We start from the raw sequence: 11820 nt of genomic DNA, 5'->3' as shown, positions 1-11820 counted from the left end.
AGAGAGAGACAGAGAGAAGGATGTCAAACCTAAGTAGCCTCTGCTTTTACAAGTATTCCCTCACTGTTAAAAGGAAGACAGAAGCCATAGTGCATTACAGACTAGAATTAATTATTACTTTTTCCTTATTTTTTACATCATCAAATACATGCCTACACCATAGTGTAGGTAAATACATATAACATTTTAAAAATTCTAAATATTCTAAAATATTTTAAAAATTCACTTACCGGTCAAGGGAACTTGAACTTCTTGGTTGAATAATGCTATTGAAATAAATGTAAATATTAAAAAGTTTGTATTGTTAGTAACTTATAAGCAAATACAGTTTACGAATTTCTGGGCTAATACCAAAAATGTGACAAAGGTAAATTTAATATTTCTAGTTTATGTTTCTGTGTTTCTGAATATAACAAAGGCAATATATTATAATTGTTAAATTAACAATGTTGCAATCTACCTCTCTATTATCACTTACAATTTAGGAATACGGCAGTCCATATTGTTACCATAACAATGAAACGGATTCCCATGGCTACAGCAATGAAACAGCAGAAAAAAAATGTAGATGCTGTCAAAGAAAAAAGAGACAGATCAGAAACGGAAGCATAAAGGGTTTGGGTATCTTTATATTTAATATAAATATTAGAGTTACTTTTTTAATGAGAAAGTAGTATAGGTCCTTCTCCTGCCTTAATTTTTTTCCCCAGAACAGAATGTGAATAGCTTGCAAATGATAAAAAAATTAAGAGTACAACAATGTAATATTTCCTCCTATACTTCTGTAAAAGTTCCCCAGTCATCCCAAGAGTAAATTATGCTTATGATTTATTATTTTCTATGCAGATACAATAATAAACATAAACAAAGAAAGATGAAGCATCATCAAGATGGCTAACTACAGGCACCCAGCACTCACTTCCACAAAGAAGTACCAAAACAACAAGTAGAGAACCACACATTGAATAGAGTGTTGAAGGGAGAATGCTGGAATTCAGCAAGAAAGCGACCAAGTCTCTCTGAGGCACAGACACTCAGGGTGATAGCATAGAAATGGAAGATAAGCAGGTGACAGGGATCAGTTTGGAGCCAGGAGGGACTCTCCATTGAGGACAAAAGGTAAACAGGAGCTCCTGAGAAGTCGACATTCCCATTACAAATGCCTGCTATCCTAGCTATAGGAGAGCTCCGCGTTCCTCACTAGCCCCAAGTCCAGTATAGGGAGTTGACTGGAATCCACATAACTGCATTATTCCAGAGTGGGAATTCACACTGGGCTCCCCTGCCTTCTTGGGTACACAGGGTGCTGCAGCACTGCACTAGTTTGAGAGTGTAGCCACCACCAAAGTACACCCTGCTCTGGAGCCTGGTAGTTCCTTCATCTTCACATCCTTGGGGCCCAATAGCTTCTGCATCTTCACGTGCCTGGGGCCCTGCTGACATTCCACCAAATCCACCGAGAGGACTGCAGCATAGTAACACCAGGTGATCCCAGTCAATGGGGTAGGTGTGATCCTTGCATCAAGCCCATACAGAGCCCTATGTCCAGGGAACAAGTGATGCAGCCAAGTAGGGAGTGTGTCCTCAACATAAAGAGAGTCATGCATGTGCCCCTCAGATTCCCAGAGCCACTTGCTTGGGGCCCATTGCCACCACTGCCAACAATCCTACTTTCCCCAGCAGCAGGCCAGAGGAGCATGGAATGATATATTCAAAATGCCAAAAAAACCTTTTGCCAAACAAGAATACTGTATCAAGCAAAGATATCCTTCAGAAATAAAGGAGAAATACTCTTTTCCAGACAAGCAAAAACTGAAGGAATTCACCACCACTAGACTAGCCACACAAGAGATGCTTAAGGGAGTGCTATATCTATCATCATGAAAATATACAAAAGTATAAAACTGGTAGGGCAGATACACAAATAAGAAAGAGAAAGGAATCAAACATTATCACCACAGAGAACTAGCAAACCACAAAGATAAACAAAACAATAATAGAGGAGAAAAAATCAGTAGGTATGCAGAACAATATGTATACCAGAAAACAATTAAGAAAATGACAGAAGAGCAAGTGGCTGTGAAGAACCCTTCAGTGATTATATTCTCACAGAAACATCAAATTAAATAACTATCCATGCGAAAAAGTACCTTCAGAAGAATTCAAGAAATTAGGTGAATTATCACAGTACTCTGATTTTAGCATTATAACAAGAAAAAAACACATTAAAGAGGTAAGAAAGGATGGCCTTGCCTTGCCTAACCACTCCTCTTTCAAACCCAGGTAGTGCAGTGCTTAGAGAGAAACTGCCTGCTTGGGAAAGGGAAATAAAAGCATGGGACTTTGTGTTGGAACTAAGTACTGGCCCCACCGCATTGGAACATAGCAAAAGACAGAGACCCCATGGCCCTTGATTTCAAACCAGTGCTCATACGGGGAGCATTTTGACCCATCAAGGGCCAGAGGGGAGTCCACTGCCCAGGCGGGAGGAAACTTAGTCTCAGCCCACTTTATCACCAGCTGACTAAAGTGGCCTTGAGTCCCAAGAAAATTTCAGTGGCTGCTGGCCACAGCAACCATGGCCCTTGGGCAAGTCCTGGCACAGCACTGGTCTGGGAGGCTGTGGACAAACAGAAAGCTTTCCAAACCCAGAGAAAGATATGAATCACCAAATATAGGAAGGTAGAAGATTATCAAGCAGATTCAACCCAAATAAGATGACTATGAGGCATATAAAATTTAAATGTTCAAAGGTTGAGACAAAGTGAGAATTTTAAAGGAAACAAAATTTAAAAAGCAAAATAAAATAAAAAGAAGCTTCAACACATCTGTTAGCAGACTTCTTTGCAGCAACTTTACAAGCCAAGAGGAAGTGGGGTGACATATTCAAAGAGCTGAGGGAAAAAACATGCCAACTGAGATACTGTACCCAACAAAACTATCAACACGGTGGAGAGAAAAAGTATTTCTCAGGCAAACAGAAGTTTAGTGAAATTGTTACCAGCAGATCTGTCTTACAGGATATGCTAAAGAGAGTTTTTCAGACAGAAAAAAAAGAACACAAATGTGCAATAAGAAAACATTTGAAGGTATAAAACTCATTGATAAAAGTAAGTACACAGACAAATTCAGAATATTCTAATAGTGTAGTTGTGGTGCATCAACCACTCAGATCTTTAGTATGAAGACCAAAAAACAACTCTATCAAAATAATAATGACTACAGTTTGTTAAGAGATAGTCAATGTAAAATGATGTAAATCCACACAAACATAAGTAAACATGTGAGAGGAGATGGAATTAAAGTGCAGAGTTGTTTAGTTTTTTCTTTTCTTTTCTTTGTGATCAAAGTTAAGTTGTCATCGGTATAAAATAATTGCTGTAGCTATAAGATGTCCAGGTAAGTCTCACGGTAACCACAAAACAAAAACCTATAATAGATACACTGAAATGAAAATCAAGGAATTAAAATACACTGCCAGAGAAAGTAACTTAATCATAAAGAAAGACAGGAAGAAAGGAAGAATTAGAAAACAAAGAACGAAATGGCAATAGTAAGTTCTTATCTACCAATAATAATAACATTAAATACAACGGGGCTAAACTCTCCAGGTAAAAGATACAGAGTAAGTGAATGAATTAAACAAAACAAAACTATATATTGCCTACAAGAAACTCACTTTGCTTGTAAAAACACACATAGACTGACACTATAGGGATGAAAACAGATATTCCATGAAAATAAAAACCAGTAAAGAGCAGGCATAGCTATACTTAGATAAAACAAACATTAAGTCAAAACACTAAGAAAGAGACAAAGAAGACCATTATATAACGATAAATGGGTCAATTCAGCAATATATGTGTAAGTATACATATGCACCTAATACTACAGCATTCAGATATATTAAGCAAATATTAAGAGACCGGAAAGGAGAAATAGACTAATACAATAAGGGTAGGGGAGCTCAACCACTCATTTTCAGCAATGGACAGATCATTCAGGCAGAAAATCAGAAAAGAAACATCAGAGTAAAACTATAATCTAGACCTAATGAACCTAACTAAGTGTACAGAACATTTCACCCAACTGCTACAAAATACACATTCCTCTTATCAGCACATGGAACATTCCTCAAGATAGACCACATGTTAGGTGACAAGCCTCAACAAATCTTCAAAATTCAATATTATATCAAGTAAATTTTCTAACAATGATGGAATAAAACCAGAAATTTATAACAAGAGGAACTTTGGAAACTGCACAGATGTATGAAAATTACACAACATGCTTTTGAACAAGTAAATTCAGTGAAGTTTCAGGATATAAAAATCTACATACAAAAAGCAGTAGTGTTTCTATGCACCAATAACAAACTGGTTGAAAAAGAAATCAAGAAATCAATCCTATTTATAATACCTAAAAAAAATAAAATACCCTGGAATAAATTTAATCACGTTAAATTTAATCACGTTAAAGTGAAAGATCTCTACAATGAAAAATACTGATGAATAAAACTGAAGAGGATGCAAAAAGAGGAAAGATATCTCATGTTCATAGATTGAAAGAATATTGTTAATCATAACACTCAAAGCAATCTACAGATTCGATGCAGTTCATATCACAATACCCATAACATTCTCTATGGAAATAGAAAAAAAAAATCCTAAAATTTATATGGTATCACAAAAGACTAAAGAGCCAAAGCAATCTTGAACAAAAATGAAGAAAACTGGTGGCAGCACATTACCTGACTTCAATAAACTATAATAACCAAAACAGTATGGCATCAGTATAAAAATAGACATTTACACCAATAAAACAGAATAGACAACCCAGAAATAAATCCATGTATTTACAGCCAACTGATTTTTCCAGAAAGGCCCCATTAACATACACTGGAAACAACAGCCTCTTCAATAAATGGTGCTGAAAAAACTGGATATCCACATAGAGGAATGAAATTAGTCCCTCATCTCACACCATATACAAAAATCAACTCTAAATGGATTAATGACTTAAATGTAAGAACTGAATCTATAAAACTACTAGAAGAGATAGGAGAAACACCATAGGACATTAGGCAAAGATTTTATGGATAAGACTTCAAAAGTACAGGCAACAAAAGCAAAATGAAACAAATGAGGCTGTATCAAACTAAAACACTTCTTTACTGCATAGGAAACAATTCACAGAGTGAAAAGACAACTTGTAGAATGAGAGAAAATACTTGCAAACTATTCCTCTGACAAGAGACCAATATCCAGAATATACAAGGAATTCAAACAATAGCAGCAGCAGCCGCAACAGCAGCAACAACAAAAACCAATTTGAAAATGGGCAAAGGATTTGAATAGATATTTCTCAGAAGAAACACAAATAGCCACAAAATATATTTTTTAAAAGTTCAATGTCATTCATCATCAAGAAGGCCAAAATCAAAACCACAATGGATATCATCTCACCCTAGTTAAAATAGCTATTATTAAAAAGGCAAAAATAACAAATGACAGTGAGGATTCATGGAAAGTCTAATGTTTATATAATGTTGGTGGGAATGTAAATTAGTATAGTCATTATGGAAACAGTATGGAGGTCTCTTAAAAAACTAAAAATAGAACTACCATATGATTCAGCAATCTCACTCTTTCTCCAATGGAAAGGAAATCAGTATATTGAAGCAATGTCTGCATCCCCATGCTTACTGCAGCGTTATTCACAATAGCCAAGATATGGAATTAACCTGTGTCCATTAGAGAAGAATGGCTAAACCAAATGTGTGCAGATGTATATATATACATATATATGTATATATGGATGTGTATTCACACACACACAGACATATATACACACACACAGACACATACACACACACACACAAACACACAGAATGGAATACCATTCAGTCATAAAAAAAGTGTGAAAAGAACGAAATTCTCTTATTTTCACCAACATGGATGAGTCAGAAGCATATTATGTTAAGCAAACCAGGCATGGAAAGTTAAATACCACATGTTGCCACTCATATGTGGGAGTTAAAGACTTTTAGGTCATAGAAGTAGAGAGTAGAAAAAGAAATGATAAATGTTTGAGGTGATGGATACACCAATTACCTTGATTTGGTCATTACACATTGTATAGTTGTATGGAAATATCGCTGTATCCCATACATATATATAATTATTACATGTCAACTAAAAAGAAATAAAAAATACCATTCCCCTTAATTACATATTAAAAATACATTTTAAAGAAACTATAATATACAAAATATCCCATGTATTATTTTTTTACCTAAGACAATATCCTGATGATTAGTTCATATCATCGTATATAAGGATACAAAATTTATAAATAGCTGCATTGTATTTCACTGACAACTCTGGACAGAACCTAATTTTTGACAGACTTTCAATTTTTTTCCAGTGGATATTTAAATTGTTTTTTGGGTCTTGCTATTAGAAATAATGATGCATTTCATACCCATCTGTGCATATTTTTGAGTCCCGATCTGGGATAAATTCCCACAATGATAATTGCTGAGTGGAAGGGCATCTGTGTTTTAAATTTTGGTTAACAGTCGAAGATTTCAGTCCAAAGAGGGATTATCGCATACAACACTTTGCATTCCTAAATTAATTCTGGAAAAGGTATGCTATTTGTTAACAATTTATTTCTTAGTTTTTAATCAAAATTAATAGGTGAGGGTCATCTGTTTTCTTCTTTTTCATACAAACTATATAAAGGTCTATTATCAATAATATTCAGCCTTGAAAAAAGACATTGGAGAGTATATCTTCTTCACTGCACTCAGAAACAATTCTGTAAATAATAATCCAGTTATCACTTCTATAGTGTATAAGAACATATGTCTGGAATATTTTCAAAATTTCTTTTCTCTTTTGTTTCTGATTTCTATTTAGTTTTTTTTTTTTTTTCAGTGTTCTCTTAGAAACTCCTGATAAATAAGCTCATCATTTTTAGGGCATGAAAAGATTCCAAACTCAGTAGCTTTTAATACCATAATTTTATTATATATTTTAATATTATATTAGAGTTCATGTTATTCCTACTTTCCTTATGAAGGTAAACTGAATGATTGTCATTGATTTAATCACATAGTTTCCAAGATTCCTTTCAATATACTGAGAGAAGACAAATGGATCATAAGACTTACAGTTTTCTCTACATTTGCTTTTGATTACTGGACATCTTTGCTTTTGCCATCGTGTTGAAAAATCACTTTTTGTTAGCTCCAAGTTATAATTATGAAATTCACTCATCTCTAGAGAAAAAGAATTCAGGTTTATATATATGAGTCAAGGCCTTTCTGCCATTTGGGGCGTAAATTTTAAAAATTCAACTTGCTGTTTCCATCGATGTACTTCCCATGAGTATCTTTTTAAAAGTACAACATGAACTTACTTTTGTTTTATATTACTACATATTATGTTTACACTTTACTATATAAATAAAATTATATTTATTCCTTGGGAAAGTATCCTTAGAAAAATCCTATATACTATCAAAATTAGTTAATTTGTAATGTATCATGAAACGTAACATTACAAGAAAGAGACTTGATACAGTAAAAAGACAGATGTAGGGAGAAAGACATGTATTTAAATCACAGATCCATATATACAAACTTGATAACTTCACAAATAATTTAGCTTTTGCATCCCGGTTTCCTAACTTGCAAAAGAATAAAGAAATCAAAAAGAAGAGGATATTATTACAATCAACTATGGGTATTTTAAAAATAAAATATGATGAACTTAGCATCAATGACATCAATCATTTAGTAAACTTTGAGTAAATACTAGAGTGTCTAATTTTCTTTATAGTGAAGGATGTACACAGACGAAAATAGTAGGATCTAGAGCTTTAGAACAAGGAGAGATAATCTTGCATCTGAACAAAATACCTAAAGAATCATTTTGCTTTCTTGAAATATTAATTATTTACTGATGATTAATATTTACTTAGAAGACTTTTTAAAAACTTTTAGGTTCAGGCATGCATGTGAAGGTTTGTTACATAGGTAAACTTGTGTCACAGCGGTTTGTTGTACAAAAGCCTTTTATAAAGTGAATGATAATATAAAGTATCTTTTATAGCTAAAATTAGACATTGTTTGCAAATGTAATATCTAACTCAGTTATTAAACATATGGAGTAAAGAGCGTAGGTATCACTTTACGGATGGAGAAATTGAATGTTAGAGATGACCAAAATCATATAGCTTATTTAATATGTTACCAACTGTGAATAAGTTATAAATTAATAAACACCTTTAAGATAAGAAGCACTTCAAAATGCATGTCACTTGATTTGAATACCACACAAATCTACTAAGATAAATATGGAATGTTTCATGCCTGTATGTGACAGAAAAAGGAATAAAACTACATAGAGGTTGTAATTGACTACACTTCAAATGTAGAGGGTGGTCAAAGTTTGCATAAAATTCAAGTCTGACTCCACATCTCTTCCTCTATTTCAAGCTGTCCCAAATTGTGAGTGACTTTACCATAGTGTAGTTAATAAAATAAAGGAAAAATTTTTTTAAAGTTTTTGAAGACTTGATTTAAAATACAATATGAACATAACATGAAATCAACATAAATAGAACATGAAAAGAATCAGAGTAAATTGCTTGCCTATACCTTATATGCTTGTATAAAATTCTCAGTATCTTAAAATTGTATAAAAGCAAAACTACACACTTATGTGGAAAAAACATACCCAAGCTGTGACGAGGCCTCCGACCACGAATCCACCCCATCATATAATTCTACCTCAGAGAAGAATCTAAAGTCTTCAATCCACAAAGGATTCCTGAATAAAATAAAATTGAGCTTGGGTGTTTTGTTTTCTTTCTTTGTGGTGAGAGACAATATTTTGAATAGAAAAGTAAAATGCAGAAACTTTTCCCCTGTGCATGTCTCTAAGGAAAGAATGGAATGACAATTCACATAAAGCCAAGCAAAATTAATTTTATACATTTCTCTTGGTTGTAAAATAATTGCCAATTATTTCAAAATGTTATAACAATATAATGACTATTTTAATTCACCTACATTGAGATATTTAATACAAGTATTTCATATTACTGATATTAGATAACAATACACATAGTTTTCTCTTTATAGTTGTTTATTGCTTTTGGGCCTTTTAGCTAAGATCAAGTGTTTTTACTTGTTTATTTTATTTGGTGATAATTTAGTTTTCTGCAAGCTAAACTCAGGTAAGCTATTGCCTTTTTGCTGAGTGTCTTTTTCTAGTGCATTTTAATCCAACATGCCCATATATTATCTTCATCAACAACAAATTATTGTCACCATCATCATTAACAAAACTAATCTCACATGTTTATGTAGTAACATCTTAGTAATGCATAGCAGAGCTTCCAGAAAAAATAACTATTTAATAAATATGCATACTGCTTAGATTTAAAAAATAAAAGCTATTTCACATTTAATTATGATAGTTGGAAAGCACAGATATAACTTGTTTCACCTTGCATGTAAAGATGTGTATCAAAGGTTGCCCTCTAAAACATCAGAAAACTCGTAAATTTGAGAATTCAAATTGAAACTCAATTCTTTTAATCCTAAATGTAGATTCATTTCTCCGTTTTGCTTAGAGACAAAGCTTCTTTTTATGGTAACATTACAACTTCTGATTCTTCACTAAGTATATCCTAATTACCTATCATCAGATACGGTGATAGAACATACACCAGAAACGATAAACATTCTCCATCTCAGGAGTTCTATTCAAGCACCTAAGAAACAATTAGGATTACCTTATAGTGTAAATATTTTAGTTTTTTGAATTGAAATATAGTTCCTCACATCTTGAATAATAAACACACACATGTACACACATACACACACCTGCTTAGAAAGGGATGATCTCGATTCTTGTGGATAAAAGCCTTCTGTAAAACTAGAAAGTTTAGACATGTCCCGAGTTCCTGATCTCGAATTGAAAGTAGAGATACTCAGTAAATTTTTACCTTTGAGAAAGATATGACAAATATTATAATCTCACCTTCCTGTGGAAAAACATAACACAAACCACAGTATTTCCACCTTATCACCACACAAAATATTGTTCCTAATTTGGTAAAAGAGATGGGACCACCATTGTTTGATAAATGTTAGGTTGGTGCAAAAGTAGTTGTGGTTTTTCCATTACGTTTAATAACATTTTAGGACTTGAAAATGATGAATTTAAATGATGCCAAATTCTAAAATCCTTAATATTTTAGAGATTCAATTTAATTCCAATTAATACCTCAGGTTTTATTGTGTTACTTACAAAGCAGAATTCTAAATGTACATTAAACTACATAAGTCAAGACTAGTAAAATCACTATTGAAGGTGAAGAAAATGTGGGAGCCTTGTTCTACTAGATATGAAGACATATGTTAAAACCACATTCATAAAGACAAAGCAACATGTGAACACAGACAAACTGAGAAAGGAAAAAGACAAAAAAAGTCATGTGCATAGATTAAAAACATAAGGTAACATTGCAGATAAAGTGAGAAATTAGCTCCCATTCAATAATTATTTCTGGGTTACTATCACACTGGCCTTTAAGTTAAAAAAAATTAGTCCAGGGAAATTTTAAATTTCAACATAGAAATATGAAATTAAATTTCTATCATATATACGTGATATGCAGAAGAATTAGAAACTTAAATATATACCCCAGTGTACATAAAAATAAGTAAATAATATGAGCTGATACCAGTGAGCAAGATTAAATATATATTTTATTCATATTTATTAATTTAAAATATCAACATCAGACATCATTTAAAGCAATATAAGATGAACAGATTATAAAATTTTAACAAAAACCAGTTATTCATCCCAAAACTCTGAAATATAAGAAAGGAAAACCACTTTCGTGTGGTGATGTGTTAAAGTTTGACATAAATTTATTCAACGTTTTTTTCTTTAGCAAACGCTATTTGCTACACACTTTTCTAGGCCTTGAGAATGTCAAAGTAAACAATCCAAAAGAAAGTTTTTGCCCACATGAAAATTACTTTTTTTTTTGAGATGAGGTTTCGCTCTTGTTGCCCAGGCAGGAGTGCAATGGCATGATCTCGGCTCACTGCAACCTCTGCTTTTCAGGTTCAAGCAATTCTTCTGTCTCAGCCTCCAGAGTAACTGGGATTACAGGCATGTTCCACTACTCCCAGCTAATTTTTTTGTATTTTTAGTAGAGAAGGGGTTTCACCATGTTGGTCAGGCTGGTCTCATCCTGACCTCAGGTGATCCTCCTGCCTCAGCCTCCCAAAGTGCTGAGATTATAGGTGTGAGCCACCACACTTGCCTGGAAATTGCGTTTTAGTTTAGGTGATAGAAAATGAATAAGTATAAAACAATTTCAAAATTAAACAAGATAGGCGAATATAAAACAAATTGAAAAACATATGTCATTTTCTGACATACCAAGATTCTTTCCAGCTAACCAACATCTTCTATTAACTATATTCAAGTGCTCTTTTTTATCCTATTCCTATCCCCTTTACTCAATTTTGTATTTAAGAGAAAACATTTTCTTTTTTTTTATTCAACACTAAGAGCAGAAAGCAGAGAAAACATTTTCTATTAACTATTTTATATAGTAAAAATAGATCTATATAGAGGAGGTATAGGATGGTATTTTCTTGCAACCACATTTTAACAACTATTTGGTTTTCAAAAGGAAATGAATAAATGTGTAAATGCAGGCTTTTTATGGGGAAAACCTGAATCACAGTTTCATGAAGAGTTATTTTTATATATGCAGTTT

General features: G+C 33.0%; 1 protein-coding gene across 2 annotated transcripts in view; it reads right to left on the bottom strand.

Moving 5' to 3' along the window:
* LOC108295839 (NKG2-D type II integral membrane protein) overlaps window positions 1-10197 on the bottom strand; it is an 18476-nt gene extending 8279 nt beyond the window's left edge. The window contains exons 1-5 of one of the 2 annotated variants that reach the window (XM_017518176.2): window positions 9902-10197; window positions 8748-8840; window positions 7178-7285; window positions 479-571; window positions 231-266 (exon numbers count right to left, since the gene is read on the bottom strand). In XM_017518176.2, the coding sequence (XP_017373665.1) occupies window positions 231-266; window positions 479-571; window positions 7178-7285; window positions 8748-8790 (280 nt within the window). In that variant the 5' untranslated portion in view covers window positions 8791-8840; window positions 9902-10197. The remainder of the gene's footprint in view (window positions 1-230; window positions 267-478; window positions 572-7177; window positions 7286-8747; window positions 8841-9901) is intronic. The other variant, XM_037734775.1, reaches the window with a different exon arrangement.
* Between the last annotated feature and the right edge of the window lie 1623 nt (window positions 10198-11820).

Source organism: Cebus imitator, unplaced genomic scaffold (genome assembly GCF_001604975.1).
Source record: "Cebus imitator isolate Cc_AM_T3 unplaced genomic scaffold, Cebus_imitator-1.0 Scaffold660, whole genome shotgun sequence".
In the NCBI taxonomy this organism is placed as follows: domain Eukaryota; kingdom Metazoa; phylum Chordata; class Mammalia; order Primates; family Cebidae; genus Cebus; species Cebus imitator.
Note: the sequence above shows the minus strand (reverse complement) of the source record. Positions and strands in the feature narration are given on the sequence as shown.